Source organism: Fopius arisanus, unplaced genomic scaffold (genome assembly GCF_000806365.1).
Source record: "Fopius arisanus strain USDA-PBARC FA_bdor unplaced genomic scaffold, ASM80636v1 scaffold00052, whole genome shotgun sequence".
Classification (NCBI taxonomy): Eukaryota; Metazoa; Arthropoda; class Insecta; order Hymenoptera; family Braconidae; genus Fopius; species Fopius arisanus.
In genome coordinates, this window is record NW_011887791.1 from 116,374 (window position 1) to 138,727 (window position 22,354).

General features: G+C 38.4%; 1 protein-coding gene across 1 annotated transcript in view; it reads left to right on the top strand.

Moving 5' to 3' along the window:
* timeout (circadian regulator timeout) overlaps positions 1–22,354 on the top strand; it is a 104,971-nt gene that overhangs the window by 2,660 nt on the left and 79,957 nt on the right. Inside the window, exons 7-13 of the mRNA XM_011307179.1 lie at positions 669–786; positions 1,679–1,941; positions 2,078–2,210; positions 2,956–3,110; positions 4,778–5,056; positions 5,141–5,221; positions 10,341–10,438. Of these exons, the coding sequence (XP_011305481.1) occupies positions 669–786; positions 1,679–1,941; positions 2,078–2,210; positions 2,956–3,110; positions 4,778–5,056; positions 5,141–5,221; positions 10,341–10,438 (1,127 nt within the window). The remainder of the gene's footprint in view (positions 1–668; positions 787–1,678; positions 1,942–2,077; positions 2,211–2,955; positions 3,111–4,777; positions 5,057–5,140; positions 5,222–10,340; positions 10,439–22,354) is intronic.

Sequence of the window (22,354 nt, forward strand, 5' to 3'; positions counted from 1 at the left end):
CACAATGTGCGTCGAAATCCACCGCGGACTTCTGCAATTTTACGTTTCAAATTGTCTCGAAATGAGATTTATACAGAAAATCCCTGAGGACGTAATGATTGTGACCCACTTTATTTTTTTATCTCCCCAGAACGATGTAGATGGATAGGAGTTGCTTTTATCCACTCGTTGAGAAAAAGTACACCGACATTTTTACAATGAGTGGGTATGCAACCTTTATGTGGAGTGCAGACACAGAGAGAATAGAGGTGGAAAGATCATTTTAGTAGCGAAAAACCCTCAAAAGGAGAATTACACGAGTCAAAAAAATAAGCCCTCAACCCTCAGCTCTGGTTCCAGTGCTTTATGCTAGTGGAATAAAGCGTGAATTAATTATTTCATACTTTTAATTACATTTTTTTCTCGTTTATTGCTTCCAAATGGAAGCACTACAATCGTTAAAATTATTCGTGGGATTGAATCATTTTCCTTCCTCACTTGTAAGGATTGTAATTTGAATTCAATTAATTCAATGATGTGTCTCGAAAATATTTCAATGACATGATATCGAAATTTTGAATGATTGCAAATAACGCGGATTGGCAATTTATTTTTAAAAATAACTATGGAAGAGCAATTCCCAGTGGTTTTCACTATGAGACGATCATATTCTTTCCCCTTATTTCCAGGCACTCCAGATTTGGTGGCACTTTCGTTGTTCAAAATATGAAAGCGATTGGTGAGAATCAATTGATCTGTCACAAGCCGTTCGAGAAAATTGAAGCCCTGGAGTTCGCTCGTGACAAAGTAAGTGAAATAAATTTAATGGCTCCTCATAAAAATGATAAATCGAGTGGGTTTTACGTCTCACTTGCACCGATGAGACAGGAATAACGAGAGAAATAAGCTCCATTCAATTAGCACTTGGTTTTCCAGCGATAGCTTTCATTAGGACGTTGAAACAAGAAAGGGGTTGGAATACATATGGAAATACGTCTGCTAATTACGTATATTTCAGGATATAATTGCCCCACGGTCTTGCTTAACGCTTCCAACTACTCAAAACTGGGTTAGTGATTACTCACTTTATTCTTTTTCCCCTGGAAAGTGCACTCATTACGCTTTTATATCTCTCGTTTTCATTCAGTACCACCAGCTCCCTTTGAAAAATCCTTCTGGATTAAAAGCTGAATGGAGGAAAAAAATGTTTGAATAGTTTTACAAGAATTTTCGGGGATATTTCCGTCCGTCTCTCTACTCCATTGTCAAGTAGAATGTTTTCTAGTGAATAATGGAAAAGGATGCGTGAAAAAGATTCAGCTAGGTCTTGCAAAACATCACACTCGTGACAATGAATTATTCAACTTTGAATTTAATTCAATCGTGACGCAAGATTATTTTTCCGATGAAATTTCTGATTTTAGAAAACAGAAATCGATATTTCGGAAAATCAGAAATTAATTAATCCGAATTTCTACTGCGATATTCTTCTCCGGATTTTTTTTTGTAGGCAAATAATAAAAACGGTTGAATTAGTGAAAGGGATGGTCTATTGAAATTGTAATTTTCAATTGAATAAAAATCCGTAAATTTCCCTTTTAATAAGCGAAAAATAATTTGCGCCCCGAGAAAAATTTGGCGAAGAAAAAATGTCCCTGAGAAAAATAAAACGTACAACCTATAAATTCACTAACTCCAGGTAAAGCTGAAGAAACCCAAGAATAAAGTTCCCATCGAAGCAACTCCGGAGGAGCGAACATCTGCCCTCACTGTTCGTTTATTTCTCAAAGAATTCTGCGTGGAATTTTTAAACGGAGCTTACAACCCCGTAATGAGATACGCAAAGTCTTGCATTATCGGTGGAAGTCACTCAGCAATGGCTGATGCGAGCCATTATCTCTGGGCGATGCGTTTCTTCATGGAGTTTAATCGTCACTACAAATTCCAAGTCAAGCTTGTCAGGTATTAAAATATATTATTTATTATTAAATGATTAAAATTATGTATTTTCGAGGAAGAAAATAAATCCACTGGAAAATAAACTGTAATAGTGAAAGAGCGATGACAACAACCGATTTTTCTTTAATTCTGTTTACAGTGAGACCATTTCAACCGAGATGTTTTACTTTGTCCAACGTCAGATGGAGGAATACTACGAGTCAATGACTATGGACAAACAGAAGATTCCTCACTGGTCGAGACGTTTGCATCTAGCACTCAAGGCTTATCAGGTGAATATGACGGGAATTTTCCCAAGACATTTCCACAGTTTATAATTTGTTTCATGGGTTGTATATAAAACAAGGATAAATGAGTCTCTTTAACGTACATATAACGCTGAGTTTTCGCATTATTTTTTTTATGATCCTGTCGGGAATTCTCTCCTGCCGTTGTTTTATTACAGCCAGGGCTCAGAAAAAAAAACTAATTAATCCACCGTCAAATCCTCTTTGACGTTAATCATTCGAATTTTCGCCGCGAAATTCTTGCGCGTTATATTAACTTCTGTAAAATAAAACTGATCGAGTGCAGGTGAACATGACATCCAGTAATCATCATCAACATGATTTTCACCGGTAATTAACTATTGTATTAATGAGGTGTGCGGTTGTACGCTTTGCAATTCAACATGTACGTAATTTCAATGTGCAGCCCCGAGCATTAGCATTCGCTTGTCAGTCAATATCGCATGGTGAGGGAGATATAATATGATGGAAGATTTAATCAAAATAATGTAATCAGAAGTCAGTCAGCCATAGCTGACGGTGTGCACTGCTGGGTAATTGACAATCGATGGTAGTTACTATCACTCTGACTACTTTTCATTTTATCTCATGAAGTGAAATGTAGACGATTTGGCGAATGTCAATTCAGTTATCACTGGGTTATGCCATTCAAGAGATATTCTTTATTTATTGCCTTAAGCAACAAGCGAGGGATTAGAGATTCGATTGAAGAATATGGTTAATTTTTCAGGAGTTACTGCACACTATCCTGGCGATGGATAAAACGACAGACAGAGGTATACGGGATTCAAGCAAAGTCATTAAGAGTAACGTATTTTACGTTCCAGAATATCGGGAAACGATACTCTCCCAACTTCTGTGCTACGACGGACTTAAAATGTCACGGTTAGTATCACGCTTAACTCTCGCTTTTCCATCCTCCCCCTTTCTCTCTTGATCTCCTAATAACGTTTAACGATCATTGCCCAAGCCATCGTATTCCCAAGCAGTTTCCAGCTGTACACCCGCTCTACTTGTCTCTAATTTTCTCATATTCCCTCCAACATTTGAATATTGAACGTTTTATTTCCAATTTGTATGTGACTTCGATGTAAAATACGTTCTAACTTTTCAAGTGCTAATGAAACACATTTTAAATTCACATTTGGGGACTAAAGTTTCGATATTGCTGAGTTTCTTTTTATCGGTTGACTCTCGCTGCACCAGTCTGCGAATTTAATTATATAGATAAAGAAAAAGAACGAATTAGGACGATGGAAATTTACCGGGTTAATGAATAATTCACTAAATCTTATGTATATTCGAAATTCAAATTTGTTTCGAGTACGAAAATTCCGGGGAATACGGAATTGTTAATGAGGAAAATCAGCCATTCATGTCGCGGGGTGAAATTTTTTTTATGACGATGGTATCTCAAAAGTTGGACATTCGATACAAAAAAAATGGAGTTTACCCCTCGAAATGGAAAATTAAAAAAATGAAAAGTCTGGGAGCGAAACTTTTTGATGTATAATTCACTTTTTTATCACGTACATTTTTTTCCTCAACGATTCAAGGAAGAAGAGAAAAAATATTCGTACAGGTTCTGAAACAGAATCTCTTGGGAGAGGGGAATTATGAAATTCGATATGACAATTTTTTCATTCAGAGGAGAAATATTACACTATCTCCGTAAAATGAAATTATCGCGATGATTTTAGAGGGGAGATTTAATCTCCTAGATACCTAGACCCATGTCTGAACTTACAAAATCTCAGATTGTCAAGATTTCTCGACTCTTCCCTCCGATTTTCCTTGCCTGCCAAAGTTGATAACCAAAACTAGTTTACAACTTTTCGAAGCGTTATAACCAATCGTTCGGTGCTTCTCGAAGTTTTCCAGTCCCCAGAGCAATAACCTAATACTCCGAGTGTATGAGTAAAAGTAAAAAAAAAAAAAATGGTTAAGAAAATCGATATGAGCCATCAGCTTTTTCACCCGCTTTTTTCTTCCCCATTTTTTTTTATCAGAATGTCACTGTGACTGGCTCTTCCAACTCGCGTTGTTTGTCAGTAGTTGTGAAGGGGTGAGAAAACTGTTTACCAAAACTTTTATCTACTGCAGACATATTGACTCCAGCTCATACCAATTGTGAGCCACTACTAAAATTCCTCCCCTCAACCGTCACCATCAACTAACTTATTCTTCACCCCTCGTCTTCCTTCGATACCTTCGCGGCACTTCCACGAAATAAACAACTTTTATCGATGTCACTGAGTGGCTAACAAATTTATTCAATGGCTTTTTCATACGCTCCCGCGAAAACTTCAATTTTCAATATTGAACGCGAAGGACGATTGCGATGAATTCTTCATTGCACTCACATCAGTAAAAAAAAAAGGATATTCAACCATACGAGACATCACTAAATAAACATTCACCGTTTATCGTCGATTGCACATCATTGTTTGCTCAGTGACTTGTAAACCCACCCATAGACGCGGTCGAATGAATTTGTAATGAAGATGAAATGAGAAAAACCAAAGGGGTAATAAAATTTTCATTATTTTCAGAACTTATCTAGTTGACCTGGTTACAACAGCCCATATATTCCTAAAAATGCTCGAGCAATTCGTCTGCCAGACTCGAAGTTTGGTGGTGGCAAAGCCAAAGCGAAAGCCTCGAAGAAAACAAGCTAAAAAAGCAAGCAAAGAGTCAAGAAAACCACCGAAGAGCCTCGAGGATCGATGGGAAGAGACAGCACCAGAATTATCAGCTGTTATGCAAGACGGAATTATTCCGACTGTAGTTCCCTTTGATGCTACCCTGGACACTCCCATCGAAGAGCAAAAGTAAATTTTTCTACTTCTACATTGAACTAAAAAATGATCCATCTGTGCAGCTTCTCTAATGATCGACTTTCCGGTTCCTTTCAGGTCCGACGCTATGAAAAGAATTCAGAAGCTTCTCCGCAGGAAGGAGTTCGACCACGCGATAGGACTTTTACGAGCTGCTAGGTGAGCAAGTCCTTTATTATTATGTTTTTTTAATTATTAATCAATAATGAATACCAACAAATGGGCGCTAAGTGATTCTTTCAATACACTAACAAGCGGTACGCAAAAAGAAATTGCGCATGATCAAATCATTAATTATGAGCGTCCAATTAATTTTCCACATCAAACGATCAATTGCTCAGATCTCCCCCGAATTATCGAGACAACAAAAAACCCCTGAAAGATCCACTACCTTGAGGGTTAAATCTCGTGGAAGTTCTCTCGTTCTAACAAAACGTAACACGATCAAGAGGCTCGACAAGAGGGGATAGAAGTTGCTCTTCGATTCCCCTTCTGAAACTGAAAAAGCTTCTTTGCACACTTGTGCCTTTTTTCCATCACTCCCGTTTCCTTTATCCTTCACTTGCAAGCCTGTGCCATGCAAGTTATATCGTGCGCACCGAGAGGTGAGTCTCGTCCCTCGGTTGGAAAAAGAACTTGAATACTGGGCGGAAAGACGAGAGTAAAGAGTGGAAGGGCGTTGGCGTCATTGTTTCGACAAACAAAAGGCTCCTTGCCCCGGTAATGTGAGGGGCTAAAAAAAAAAATGAGAGAAAAAAAGGAGCGAGCAGAAGCTAGGGAGGATTTACTTTCCTACGCTCGATGAATTTTTTACCGTGACACGTCTATGCCTCTTCGTACCACCGAGAAATTTCATTTTCTTGTTTCCAACCCCTTCCAACTCACCCCCATCCCGTTCCCCGTCTCATGACTCGTTTTCGTTTAGAAGTTACAGAGACGTAAGAGCTTCGTTAAAACGCTTTTTGTCCCTGCTTCTTGCGCACTGTAGTCTTTTGGAGCTATTCTGTATTCACGTGATTGTTCATTCCTTTTACTTTATTATTTATTTCTTCGGTAATCCAACGCCGACTCTTTGAGTCGGAGTTGGTGCCAATTTTATACGGATTAATCCGACTTGTGTTTACATTTCTGGTATTCAGACGTTGACTTTTCTTTCCGAATGGAGCCGTTATAATTCTGAAATCCCAATCGTCAAGAGAATCCGTCAAATTAAATCATTTTTTCTCTCATATGTAATTATCGTTGGGTCTTAGTCATCGATATTAATATCAATGAATATAATCAATGAATTCATGTTCTGCCTCAATTGAATGTGATCAGCGCTGAAAGTGATAGCTATATCTATTAATAATCCTAATTTTCTCGTTTATTCTGACTTTCTTTATCGATTCTCCATTCGAATGCTCCACTCGTATCCGAATTGATTACTCCTTTGAATCAATTCTCGTCGATTGCGAATGCATTACCCTTCTTCACGCGACAAGAATTTCCTCCAGTCTCGTATTTGGTCCCATTTTCGTGTATATTTTTTCCCCTCCAAACTCATTATCTGACCCAGTTACTAACTTCATCACGTGTACACGGACTAATTACAAATGACTATTTGAGTATCCGAGGGACTACGTGACAGCTGTTTCCCAACGGAGCGTTAAGTGCAATACGAATGAAAAGTACCACTGGAAGCTGTGTAGCTGACGAAAGTTTGAAAATTCTCAGTGTTCAAATGTATTGGTTTAGCTGCATGTACAGCTGTAGACGTCTCAAACTTTTTGAAGTGTTTTCAAGCACTAGCTAGCAATGAAAGAGTCATTGTCTGGAGAATGTTGACGATTTCACATTTATATATTGATCTACTGACTCGTTCTTTTCCCTGTCGAGTGCTCCAGTCATTCGCATCAAGTTGTTTTCAACTTTAGCAAACATTGACCATAAAGTTCCAACAATATCCCAACTCTTCAATTAATCAGCAGACAGCAATCCTTCAATCCCTCCATTTGTCTCACAGCAACATCGAAATTTCCCGGAAAGGACCTGAAATTCCGTTACATTCATTCAATTCCAAAGACTCAGTAGACCAGAACAGTCAATTGACTGGGGATTGAGCAACAAAAAAGCGATTTATCCTCGAAATTGTAAAAAGATTGCCACTAAAACGGGAAAAGGTCTTCCCCTAAAAGTAGTGTAAAAAAAAAAATGCGACGAGGCCCTCTTCCATTTCAATTGTGGAGCTTTGGGGGAACACGTTATCGTCCCTCAGCCGGATATTTCGAAGCTCCAGGTTGACTGTACCACTGCTCGTTTTCTTATTCGAATAAAAGGCGATTCAATAATGCAACCTATTGGCAGGATCAGTCCCTGTGCGACCCTCTTCACGTTTCATTACGACTACCCTGTGGAGTTGCGTAATAGCGCAGCCCTAGGTGGTGTGAGAGACATTTGGAAGAGGACAGTCTCTCTGGTGACTCCAAGCTTTCCATTATTGATGGTACCGTGGTAAGGACAATGGAAATCCAAACCACCGTTATACCGTACCTTGTGCACACAAGCTGAATGGGTTAAGAGGCACCAGTCTGCCACGATATCTGTCGCTTACTCTCCATTTATCGAGAAACCACCAGAGTATCCACTACTTCTTCGTCAGGGCAACATGAATCACAAATACCAATTTGTGGGACATGCTATGCTTTGTCATACCGCGCTGACGAAATGATCGACGAGATGGGGCTCCAGGGGATGACTCCCCCAGGGGGTGAAGAGGGAGAGGAGCGCCTACCGGATAAAAAAACCATTAACTAAATATCCGAAAATTGACTGTAAACAAACAAGTTAGAATTTTTCGGATAAATTCTTCAGAAATAGTATTTTTCACGCCTAGAACGGAAAAAATGAATCTGACGATCGGAGTCAAGGTCGAATCCCTGTCTGTCGGGCGTTGTGAAAAATATATTATTGCTAACACGTTTATGCTAATGTAGATAATATTACAGTCAACAAGGAGGGAAGAGGAAGTGTGCGTCGGTGGAGAGGGAAGGGGATGTCTTCAGCTCCTGGTAGAACAGTGGGAAAACCTTTCTGTGATCTGTTCTTGCCGTTTACTCAGCAAACATTCGCGTACTTATTGCGAAATGTTGCTTATCTCAGGTTGAATATTGCTGGGGCTTCTCGGCGCTTCTCGGGATTGGAATAGTGGAATTAGTGGAGTTGTTGTATTAAATAATGAAAGGTATTTGGAGTATTCTCGAGCTTCTTGACAATGAGGATAACATCTTTCGTTTGGGTGTGGATGAAGGAATTGGGTAAACTCGGGGATGATTGAATTATCGACATTGATCAAGAAATTCTTGGATTTCGCGTGGATGTCAGCAGTTGTTGGCGATATTCGGTGAATGGGAGATGCGAATTGAGTTTCGAATTCGGTGGATGTGGAAGGAGATTGGATTACTGATATTTCCATCACTGAAAAGCCGCGTACGTTGATACAGATTTTAATCTTCATGACTGGTATTGGTGAGATCGAATCATACGCGTTGCGTGTGTTAAATACTTTCAAGTTCAGATTATTTTTTCTCAACATCCGTGTGACATGAATTGCTGTCAATAATAAAAGACTGAAAGCTCGGAACCATAACGGCGTCTCGAGACCGTGCAAGGAGAGACTCCAAAGCGTCAAAGTGAGTTACCGAACTCTCTGAATACCCCATACTTCTCAGACCAATCAATATCCATGAAATCAAACAAACTGGGGGTGAAAAAAATCCCACGAAAATATTCCACCCCCAACTTTTCAATCTCATCTGAAACCGAAAAAAAAAATCATCCGATCCGATTGAAGACGCGAAAAAATGAATATCTGGAAAAAGAAAATGATGAAAATGAGAAAAGGCATTTTAAGGAGGTGGTGGGGTGCGATGGTGTGTGCCAGAGGTGTTCCCATTGTCGAGGGTACCCAGAGATGGCAAAAGGTGGGAATAGCAAGGGCGAATAGAGGAAGAGAGGGAAATAATGGGAATTGTATGGCGCTGAATTTCTATTCAGACAGCTCTCCTGTATTCTGGCTTGAGTTCGGGCTCTTCCTCTTCTTCGTTTCGACGAGAGTGTCGTCGAGGTTCTGGAGGCTTGCCGTCGCTTATTGGATTGCACCGGGTACACTGGGCATTTTGCCCTCAAGCAAAGACCTCTATTACATACTTTTCACACACATAGTCTGACCTTATGTACATAAAGGTCAAAATTGGATTTCTCTTTCTTGCGACAATCTTCTGCTCCTTTATTTTGTCTCCATCAAATTCAGTGCTACCAAGTCGCCGATTTTTACAACAATTCTGATGTTCGGGTCGGAGGCTCTAGTGATTTCAGACTTTTCTAGGAGAACAATAACTCGTTTTTTAATCGATTTTGGTGATAACCAGAGCTTGGGACGCGTTAAATTGGAGAATCAATTTTTTTTTTCTCATCTACACAAGGATGAACACATGCTAATGAAGGGTGTGGGCTGCCGAGGGGTTGGGTGAGTCTGATAGCTGGAAGAATTAGAGCGCTTCAATGGCAAGTGGTGGTAGGTCGTGGTGTTGAAGCCACTCGACAATTCAACCACTCACGTGGCCAATTGAGTCTTTCCACTTACGTATCTCGGAATTCATTCGTTCTTGTGTTAATTCAACACTCGTTTATGTATTCATTTTCAATCAGCATCGGTATATTGAATTTAATCTGGTTAATTGAAAATTGGAAAATTAAAATTAAATATGAACGAGTGTTATAATTCATTTTCACTTGGAATTCAGCTGTTGAGAAGAGACAAAGTACATATTTGAATTATTTCCAGTGCATTTGATGCTGTTTCAACACGATCATCCATATTGCCGTGTCCTCATTGTGCATCAGCCTGTGCATGTTATGATACTATTTTTCTTCAGACAGCACAAGTGCGGATGGCTTTTTTTTTTATTTTATTCTCGCGTCTCTACAGCTATTCAAACTTCTAGAGGACTTGGTATTTCATGGAAAATATTACCATAGCAGTCAAAACTTTTCACGAGGTTTATTACCTTTATTTTCACGTTCAGCTGTCGTTGTTCTTATTCCATAAATCCCTCTCTACCCTGGAAAATGGGAAGGTTATTGAGTAGAATTTCAAACTACTAATTAAGTGGTTTGTATAAAATAGTCGGGCCCTACCGACGCGCTTTCCCCATAATTCAACCTAATCAGCTTAGTGTTGATTAAATTATTCAATATGAAACATTTTTTTTATAATTTTTATTTTCTATGGTTGCAGGGAAGTCTGGCCGGAGAACAACTCCTTTGGCACAGCTGATATGCCTGTTGAAGATGAGTTTCTAGCACTTCGAGAGATATTCCACGCTGATCTCGGGGGTGAGTACTAATTATTTACATTGTTTATGGACTACCTGGGTTTTGATGATGAGACTTATGATCCACTTCATTCTGGTGCATAAACAGTTAGGGCACCGTGAATGGCTCCATCGAGGGGTGAATTAAGTTGGCTATTAAAAAAGTTGAAAAGCTATTGAAATGTCTGGAGAGTAAGTAACGATCTATTGACTATCTTTTGCATCGTCAAAGCCCACCCCAGGGGCTCTCGGGAGTGGAATGAAAGTTTTGTTTGTTCTTGCTGAGGACGGATCGTTAGTACCTCTTAGTATCAGTTAACTACCGGGTTTCGTCGTCCTTCTGAGGGCTTCCAATGGCTGGGCCAAGCCGACTTGCCTTTAATACGAAATTTTTTATGTCCTCCGTAAAACCAAAGCCATACCTCAAATGATGGGTGAACAAAAGGCAACTTTTGATGGGGAGTGGTTGGGAGGTAAAAATATTAGTAGTGGTGCAGCTGTCGAAATTCTCAGATTACGAATTGCGTCGTTATTTGTCCACTACTTGAACGACCGCTGTGGCGATGGGTAATAGTTAATTGTCCATTACAGTTTACGACGATGGAATATTAGGGGTTCAGAGTCCCTTCGCAGTTCAAACTCAACTCCAAGTCACTCGAAAACTTGGGGTCAAGTCCGTTTTGAGGGACCTTCAAATGCTCCCGTAATTGATGGAAGTGTTTAGTTTTAATAGCTCGCGAAGTCTCACGATTCTCATACTAGATTCTTTTATTTACGTCAATTATATTTAACTTCATGATCATAGAAGCGATGGCATGAGTACTTGGTAGTTCGATCCTTGCATCACTAGGAGAAAAATAGGTTGAATTTTTCTTCTGAGTGGGAAATGGATTTTTCTCGACTCACTATCCCTTGAAAAAAATCATACAACGTTTTTCGTCAGCTTTTTTTCGGCGTATAGCTAAGCTATGCACATCATACTATATATATACATATAATATAATATAATATATCATTCTGGTAAAATAACGATTTTTCTAGAATGAGAAAAAAAAATATTGTATTTATCAATTGAATTTTATTACCAAAAAAAAACATAAATTATGGGCTATTTTTTGGATATATAAAATTCTTTCAATATTTCGATTTTAGATTTCAAAGAGCGCGCTATACGCCTGTGGTAGAAAAATACCCACTCAACAAATTCAAGACTAATCTCCTCGTATTTTATCTCCCCCCTTTCAACTTAATTATCAAAAATTAAATCTGCAGGTATCAGTGTGTTAATCCTTTTATCGCGATATACATTTTTTTAAATGTAAAAAGAGATTTAGGATAATGTCTGGGGCACAAGGTGAGACTAAAGAGTCCGTTCTGTATTATTTTTTTAAAAGATATGATTTCGGTGCCTCGCTATGGGGATGTAATGTAATAACCGAGGCATATATCATGACACAAAATTTAATTAAACGCAGCTAAGCTTTCTCCTCCCTTCTGTTATTCGCTCGGTGTTTATAATTTATGTATGAATAACTGCCCTGTTTATCGTTCGTGTTGCGTATCAACTCTGCCAACTGCAGTCTAACCCTCGCTGTACAACAGTGTTCCATTTTCGTTCAAGTTTGCTGTTGTTCTTAATGAAACTTTCTTGACTTATTTTCAAAACTGCAGTCTTTCAGCCTTCATCCCCAGCTCTTCTAATAATTACCAAAATTCAAACTTAAAAATTCACTCCAAGCACTTGAAAGCTGAGATTAATTGAAATGCTCAATTATCATGTTAATCAATTCAACGAATTGCAATTAATTCCAAAAGACCGTTAAAAATGAAAAAATGAATTATTTATTCATTTTTAAAATAAAAGTATAATATATTTATACTTTAATAAATTTATTTGGCATAATGAAATCGTGCAGTGGAAAATGCCATAAAAACGGCTGTTATCATTTGTCATTCTTAATCCATTGGTCTGGATATAAAAAAAGTCAGTGATACGAGGGTGACGATAAATTCAGAGAGTCTTTTGTACCCAACGACGACAGTTTTCCTCAAGTGCCCCAGGTGCGTGTACCGACATATTCCTCGGGTATTCGGAATTCATTTTGCCAATTCCCTACGAAATGCTCAATGTACAATGCGATGAGAGAGAGAGAGAGAGAAATAGAGGGACAAATGAAAAAGGGGGGAGGGGCAATTTAATTAAAGGGGGTAACACATAATGAAATATACGCGTAGCATGTCTGGACGAATTATGCGAAAGAATTCAACTTGTTGCATTTTAAAACGTGACTATTTTACCACTAGTCAGTACTGACCGATGTATTGATTGACGTTAATTGCGCGATCCGTCGCGACGCCGTCACCCCCCAACTGTCTGCCATTGCCAGTTCATCTGGATGTCATGTCACGTATCTGCCACCACGTATTCAACTGCCAAATGATACAGGGGGGAATGGCCAATGGTCACTATGATTTTCCGACAACCTGGGGTGTAACAATCAGCTCGTTGCAAGACCTTAATTGAGAGTTAACATGAAGAATCCATATGTGAGAATTGTTCCGGTTGACTTTCCATTAATTGCACGATGATACGACAATTTCGCTCGTTTATTTAAAATTTTTGAACATTTACTCTTTATTTTTTTTCATTGTTTCAAATTTTTGTAATCGGTGAATCCTGGGAATTTTCGCATTTTTTTTCTCAAAATATGATAATTATTATATTATTATGAATTGGTATAATATAATAATTACAGTAATAATAATAATTTTTTTTTTTATATTTAATTTGCGGTAGATTGAATATTTATGAAATTAACTGATTCGTTAGTAAAGAATTCTCCGGATTTTGTCAGTACACAAGTTCCGACAAAATAAAGAGAATATCTGAATTGCAATCTCAATTTCTAACGTCTTTTATTCCTCGGCGATAATGTGAATTGATCAACGCGAGTTGTCCCCAGGTGGAAAAATTTCTTGAATCTTTTTTATCGCACTGCGCCGCAAGTTTTATTAGATATCCCGGTGTGCGTTATTATATTATCCTCACCTCGAGGAAGGAATAAGTGGAGAACCCTGTGACAACGAGAGGATGAAATTACAGGGGAGCGGTGTAAAAATGAAATTAACATTTAACGATGCTAGACAGGGTGAGTGGATGGGTGGGTGAAAAGAAATGGCCTGAAGTTTTTGACGTCGGTGGGTGGTGGGTGGTTGGGAGATTGTCAAGTGAGTAAATGTCAGGAAACCAGTGGGTTGTTACTCGTCTGATCGTAACTGTTCGCACTTGGCCACTTTTAACGGCCTCGGCTGGGAAATAGCGAGGGAAAAGTGAGGGAAATTTACGGGAAAAGGTGTGCAGGCGGGGGTGTGAATGTTAAAGAGGGTTGGAGGTAGCACGATCGTCAGCACTTGCATATCAGGCGCTTTTCTAGGAGATTGGCGAAGCGGTTAAGGTACCTGAAACAGCGGTTAACTGTTCATGAATTCTACAGGTTATTCTGCAAAAATGACCATTTTTATTTTTAATAGCAACAAATTGATGTACACTGGAAAATTTTCGTTATTATTCCGACCGCCGGTTCATATAAAATCTAGAACATCTGCGGTTCGACCGGTTGCCCGCACGAAAGTAATATATACGCGAAATATATATACTAATAATTATATACGCACATATATTCCAGCAATAATGCAACGTTACATATAATTATTAGTGTATATAATTGTCCGATTATGCAAATGATAAATTTAAATAAATTGCAATTTTTGGGGTTAATAATAATAATAATTTTTCGGATTTTCGCAAAAAGCAGTGAGTCACGTCCATTACTCATTCTGCAGGAAAAAAGAGAAATTTCGGATGTGACGAATTCCACAGTGAAGTGAAGAAGATAAAAAAAATATGATTGAGGAATTTGTTTTGTTCGCGAAGTATTTCCAATAGCTCTCAGTTCCTCCGGCACGTACGATATCCTTGAAAACGTCGACGGATTTTCGGTTGAATTCTTCATATGTGGTGGGGTGTTTGGAGTTTTCCCGGGTGGTTCTAGTGGTGAAATTCACATTTACTCGAGGCAACACTGGCAAACACACCGTTTGAACGGATCTCAGAGCCATACGTTTGCATTCCACCCACATCCTTTTCTTTTTATCTCAATTTTATCGTCTTCTTTTGGGTTCTCTCGATTTTTTTGGGGGAGAATTTCCCTTTTTTTTTTACCGTTTTCTCCCTCGGGCTGGCACAAACCAACTGCCCTCGTACCACCGTACCTTCCATTTACCTATATTGAGACTCAATGGCACGTTTCATTTCTCTCGGTTTTTTTATTTGCTTTCTCCCCTCTCGATCTTTACCTTTTGATCAAACTGCGATTTCGTGGCGAGTCTTATTCACGCGCCAATTTTTTTTTCGACATTCGATGCGACATATGGAGAACAACGAAATGTCTCAATTTTCCAAGTAACTGGTATTAAATAATTAAATATAATTATATTGTAGAAATTTATTCTCTTGAATCTTGAATACGCAATTTGAACAAGTATTTATCAATTAATTTAATATTAATCTAATTGAATTTTTTAATTCAATAATTAATTCAAGTCATTGTTTCATTGTTAATCTCAGACTGAATTTTTTCAAAGAAATATACGTCCGTTGTTGCGCCGACATTAACGCAGAAAAATTCAATAATTTCGCTCTCATCTCGTCATTAATCGTCGAGGTCTGCCCTTTTTTTTCTTCCACCGCGGATTTTTCACTCGCCCCCATTGAAAGACACGCGAGGGGTGAATGAAGAAAGAGCCTGGGGTTTTTAAATTGCAATAATAAAAAGTAAATGAGAGTTTCTGAGTTTATCCGCATTTCGCTCAAACTCGAGGTGAAATGTACATCATACCCACTCTTTCCCCGGCAATTTTTAATTGTCGAAAAATACAAAAGCAATACAATAATTTTATGTGTTGTTTTCCAGGAATAATACCCTTTTCCAGAATAAAAATAGAAAAATAGAATTCCTGCGCGATATTCTCCAATTAATTTCTAAAACCCCTGATCTACATTACATCAATTATTTATTCACCAAATTAAACACCAGAAGTCACCACAAGATTTAATCCCCAGACCTAAAAAAGTGCATCAGATGTCTCAATTCACCGCGGAATTGTCTACTCAAGTATAAAATATCCTACATTCAAGTATATATTTTTCGTGAAGTGTACCGGAAATTACCAAGAACAGTCAACAGTGATACACACTCCAGGGTTGTTTATTTTTTTCCATTTGTCTTCATCTCCCCCTATATATCCGGCGTTTGATCTTTTTCCCGAGTCAACGCTACTCGAGGAAAAAGCAAACGGGTAACCGCACAAGTATCGCCTTCAGAGGTTCCCCTCCCCCCGCCCCTCCCGCCCTTAGAAAGAGGGGGCATTTACTCATGCAGGGAGAGAGAGAGAGAGACAGAGTAAAATTGTGTACTTTCGGTGTGTCCCACCCTCAAGGCAAAGAGGGATGAAGAGGGACCAAAGTTATTAAGTTTACAAACGGTACGAACTCGTGCTTCATCCCCTCCCATTCTTGTATACGTCTCTCTTTTCTTTCTCCCTTCGCAATTTTCGCTCATTTTCCTCATTCTGCTCATTTTGCTCATTTTGCTCATTTTGCTCATTTCGCTCACTTCACTCTCGCTCTCCATCTTGAAGCCAGATATCATGATGTTTAATGCTGTGATAGCGAGAGCACCTCCCACCTCTGTCCGCATCGATTTCTCTTTTTTTGGCTCATTTTGCTCATTTGAAATTATTTTGCTCAGTTAGCTGACTCCACACTCTTCGTTTTTTTTTTTCGTCCCTCACCTAAATGAAACGAACTCAAATACTCGGATAAATTCCTCTCGCTCGTCTCGCTCGTCTCGCTCATTTCGCTCTTTCCGTATCGCAGCTAGACGCTTCGATGCTTGTTAATAAAGTAACGATTGAAGGGTAAATTGCATGAAATTGCGTCGGTTAGTGCTGCCTGTGTCCCGAGAGGGCTGTGAACTTGCTTGGAAGAGGGTATTTTAAATCTTTTATATCGAGAATGGATGGAGTGGTATAATGACCGTTAATTTGGTCTCTTGTACGGGAGATGTGTTGGGGGGTTTCATCCTTGCGGACGTTATAATTACTGCGTACACAGGCGTTGTTCAATGCTCACTCAACGATGTGTGCTCTAGCCGCTTCCGTGAAAATTAATTAAAACGTTTTTAGGTATTTGGGGGCATTTGATGAGGGATCGCTGTTGGAAAAAAAATATTTATCTCCAGCAAATACACTTAAGACGACTCAAAGGGCGATAAATGATTTAAATCACCACTTTAATTCTTGGCTCAAACTAATTTACTCGGCAGTGTAGTTAAAGTCGCGTTTAAATTTTTGGTCGCAACTTTAAAAACGCATGATAAACCGAATAATTTTGTTAAATAAAAAATTCTTATCTCTCCGGGTAAAAAAAAATTGTTATCGGAATTTTTTCTAGATTTTCAAAACATTTCTGGAAAACTTTTCAGAAAATTTTTCTTTTGAAACAAAAAAAATCGGAAAACAAAACAATTGTAATTTTGGGAAATGTTTTGAAAAATTGTTCAAAAATTTGTCTCAGAAAATGTTTTTTATAATTCTCTAGAAATTTTGGCGAATATAATTTTTTCTTTTAATTATAGTGTTGTTCTCTTACTTTTTTGATTTTTCAATATTCTAAAAAAAAACGACATCGAAATGATAAAAAAAAATTTCCTATTCAAATTTTTGAAAAATTTTTCAAAACCTTTCCCAAAAATAAAATTGTTCTCCGATTTTTTTTTGTTTCATAAAAAACAATTTCTGAGAAGTTTTCCAGAAATTTTTTGAAAATTCGCAAAAAATGTTCCCATTACAATTTTTTTTACCCTGGTTGGATACCGTAAATTTAACCGTAAGTTTTACTGAATATTTATCTCCATGCACCCCATGTACACCGTAAAACAGGCATTAACATCCAGCGAGTGTTATCTCCTTTTTCTCAACGCGAGAGTGAAAACAGTAATGCATTCGCAACTTGTGTAGAAATTGAATAACGGTTGTGCTTGAATAATACTGATATGTAAATGGGAAGTGGTTGATGGGAGAGGGTGGGGTTGAAACACGGGGTGGAAAATTCAGAGGGTTGGAAAAGAGATGGTGAGGAGTTTTTCGGAGAGTAGATCTGGGATGTGGGTAGGAGGTGGAGGAAGTGGTGGTTTTCGGTGAAGATAGAGGAAGGCGCAGACAGAGTGCCATTTATATTGTATCAAGACTCATCGTTTCACTGGCATCACGGTTGACTACCAACAAACCATCCGAGAACACGTTTCACATATTTTAAATTAGATATCCCGACACCTCATTCTGCTCCAAATGCAATCACCTGTTTATCATTCCATTTATTTTTTTTTTTGGATTCCGCTGGTTATTTTATGAGCGAAATTGATGGAGTCAGCGGTAATTCAATTCTCGAGGTTTTGGGGCAATCTTGTGATTAGTTATCGGAGGTTCCGGAAGTAAATATGAAAATAGAGGCTGTGCTAAATTATGAGGGCTTTATGGACTCTCTTGGAGAAGTTTAGTGAGGGGTCGACGGATTTATGAGAATTGTGGAAACTACTGATACAATTCTCGTGTTTTCAGGGTTTTTAGCGGCCGACTTGAGGCTTTTGGAAACTCTCATTAAGAATTTAATTTTAAAACTCAATGATTTTATGGCACACCTAATCTGAGGTTTCAATTCAATTTAATTCAAGTGTGAAGTTGTGTCCGGAATTTGATGTGTAGTGTAACGAATCTTGACTCGAAATTTTCGAAAATATTAATTTGAGAGAAGAAAAAAAATTTAACTTGACAAACTTCAATCAGAGTCCTGAACGAATAAACATTAAACCCCCCATCATTCTGGAAATATTGAATAATAATAATTATTACATAATTATTCGTTAATTACCATTTTCAATATTTATTTATCTCTTTCCCCGAAAATACTGAATCGTAATCGATCAGGCATGACTCATTATCGGAAACTCTTGGTTATTTCTACCGATTCGCGAAAAAAGGGCAGAAAATTGTAATTATTGTGGGCCACGACTCCACCGAATGATTTCACGGTAATTCGTTCCGCCCCTGTATTTTTCTGATTACCCAACCCTCCAGACGACTGCCAATATGCGTACATATACCCTTGCCTCTGGGAATCAATGACACGATTGGCAATTACCGATTTTTATAGGGAGGAGGGGATTTACTGCGGTTAACAAAGGGGGTTGGTCACATCCACTGAAATAGAAGAGACTATGGGGAGGAGTTCGAACAAGAGAAGGGTAATATAAATAACTCATGCGATAAAGCGTATCCCGTATCCCTACGTCCCCCTATTTATGCAAATTGGAATGCCTCTGAGGTACATCGACATCGATTGGAATTCGGTAAGAAAATTTCATATCGGACGCCAGGTGAAGTCCCTCGTTGAGGCAATTTTTTACTCTCTTCCATCACTCACCGATTCATAATCCCTCAAGTTCGTTTTTCATCCCCTCACTTCCACCTCAACGCTTCCACTTCGATCCCCATGAAAAATCATCTCAACACTTAATCCACGGTTAGCGTTACTCAAAACGTGCGACGCATTCCGATTCTTATGATTTTCTTCCTCTCGTTTCTCTCGTTTCTCTCGTTTCCTCTTTTCTTGTCGATTAAAGCAAATTCTTTCGGATAAATACAATCGCCGACGAACCTGAGGACTTCCAGTCCCAAATGAACTCTTTCAAGCCTCAAGAAATGAAGTCTGTCCAGTAGTACAAAATCTCAAATAACCATTACTTCCTGCCGAGTGATTTTCACCCGAAAAATCTCGAATAAAATCCTGGCAGAAGCTCTCGTTGAGCTAAATCCGCCCTCGTGTACAAACAAAGAATCTTTCTCGGGTTTTTTTTTTAGTGGGTTTTATCGCCTGATTTTCCAACCCGTGGGTGTTTTGCTTTACGAGTGGTTTATATCTGCCACCACATAATGAAAATAAAGCAACGAGAGGAGAAACGAAATAATGGAGGAGCATTTGGTGGGTGGATTGGTGGCAGGAGTCCGCTGGTCTTTTCTACTTTCTTTTCATTCTTATCCAGGGCATCTCCTCAGCTTGTTGACCCACATGCTACAAAAGTTAAGAGAAGAAGTGTATCGTCCCGGTGGAATCGTTTGGATAATTTGTTTTCAGGAAAAATAGCGGTAACGTTGGAGAAAATTCTCAAAGATACTCCAGGATAATAGTATTCTCCGCAGTGTGGTTATTCCGTTGGTGGATATATCGAGTGAGACGTACCGTAATAGATGTATTTTTAGGAGAAACACCGAGTGCATTGTATTTTTCATTATGTATTTGCAATTTCTTTTACGCCACTCGTTTAGTGGATAGGGTTTTTATTCCTGACGATAACCCCGGGGAGAAATAGCTTTTAGTGAGAGCCAACCTATCCTCACTTGGTTACTTTCCTCATAACTCTGCAAGTAAAAATAACTCTGAGAGTAAAAATTAATTTTTACAAGGAAGGCTTTCTTAATGGAACAGTGCATTCTTCTTTGGATTTTTTCAGTCATCAAATCTTTTGGTGAATTATTTTATTCTCACACTCGGGGAATGAATTCAATAATTATTCTCCAATAATTTTTGTAATGGGGATATTTATCGTTGAGATAATCCTTTGATAATTTTCAAGTGAAATGGAGGTAATCACTCTCAATGCATGTCGTAAAAAAGAATTTCTTTTGGTCTAATGATACTTTGTGGAATAGAAGCTCGAGAAAAATGCCTCGTTCGACTCCGGAAGATTCTCTCCTTGCATTTTTTCTCCTCGACCTACTTCTGATTTCAATCGCTGAAATTATGTGTCCAAAGGTTCTACACATTCAGCAATTTCTTCGAGAGCCCCTTTTGCGCTTCTCTTGCAGAATGAAAGAGAGCAAAATGGAATATTTTTTGCAGAGAGTAGCCGTTGGAATATTCCCCATGAATTGCGTATTGTAAAGCACAAGCCAAAGAAAGACGAATCTTATCTGATCTGAAAGTTAAATTCCTCGAGATGTTGGATAAAAATTTTTTATCCATTGAATGAAAGTTGTTGTAAAATTGAAACAGTAATTAATATTTATTCCCCGTTTTGGAATTTATACTCTAGATTCGGGAATACCTATTCTCGATTCGGTACATTTCTGATTTAAGAATCCATTTCTCTCACTCGCAATAAACATTCACTGTTGAGTTCTATTGATCATTACTAAAAACTCAACAAGTTTTTCCTCTCTGGTTTTATTACACCGAGTACTTGATTTACATGACAGTAAAGTTGAAGGGACACGGATGCAGTCGGTGATAAAAGAGTGTTAAAAAAATCCGAGAGAATCACGAATGGCTTCGGTAATTAAATTAACTCCATCGGTTACACAGTGCGATAAAAAATTATCTTAAATAATTAACGAGCTGAGGAACAATTCAGTACTGAAGTGGTCGAATGGTTAATGATCCAATATCTTCATTACAATCATTACTCTTGAGAGCTCTCGAGGCAATTGAATTTTCAAAGAGATGTTCAACTCGATTATGCAGATTTCAGCTGTGGATTGAGTCTTTTGGGTAAAGTTTTCGTGGGCAATGCCATTTCGGGCGATTCGCCAACAATTCTCTTTTTATCCAGATAACACTAAACCGGAATTTTCCATTCGAATTTTTGACTCACTGCTCACCGCCCTTTTCCTTCTGAAATACCGAGAAAGATAATAAAATTCACGACGAAATGGAAATCGATCGAGAGACAACTCTTATCGAGCTAGAATATTCTAGCCAAAAACGCCAACGAAATTAATTCCCTGAGACTCACGATGAGAGAAAAAATTACCCCAATTAAATTCACTCGAGAATTCGATTGGCAATTGAAAGAAATAATAATGAAATATTCATTCTGCAAATTTTTTTCATGAAAAATGATTTATGCTTTCATCACAGCCAGAAGTCCATCAACTATTTTTTTATGGGCGGGTTATCACGGGGAGTAAAGTGATAAGGTCGATGAAAAATATGTCCGATTTTTACGGTTTATTCGTTCCTAGTGTGTGATAGGGAAACGGAAGACAATAATCCTCGGCGAACATTGGAATTGGAGAGGAGTAAGTCAGTGAGAATCGGATAAACTCCGGCCCAGTATATAAACGGTAACGTTTGAGGGTAAGAATAGGATTTCATAGGGTTAGTCAAGGATGACTAGAGAGCACCTGATACTCGGGATATCGAAATGGTGATTTCACGTTTTTTTATGGGCTATCTGCATTGACCTCCCGAATTCGGATAATATACGTCGGATTTTCTCGGGGGTATTACGCCTATTTATGGAATAATCCGATGGCACCACTCAATCCGGCTGCAATTAAATTCTAGTTGCAGGTTTCATACTTCTCGATGCACCGGGCCTTTCACCTCGTTCAGGATTAACGCTCGTTATCCTCTGAATACTGAATGGCGCCGCCTGTTACTGCGAAATCATTTTCCTCTATTATAGGACGATATTGTTAGGAGGAAATTGCTATTTCATGGACAGTTGAACTGTCATTTTTCAAGGGAAAAATAATAAAGCTTCAATTCTCATATTCCATTGAATTGCTGATAGGGGAATTCGTTAATTTATTTAAATTTTCAATTAATCCACTTTTATTTGAAATAATGAATAGTTTTTCTATTTTATCAACAACTTCACCACTTTCTAATTGATTGTTTTTTCACTGAGGATGATGCTGCGCAATTAATAGTAATTAATAATGGTGTGCAGGTGCGGGGGAGTGACCGTGTCGATTAAATTCTGGGCAGTGCACGTACGCTAGTTGGTATTTCATTTCAATCTCTTCGTGTTTCCAT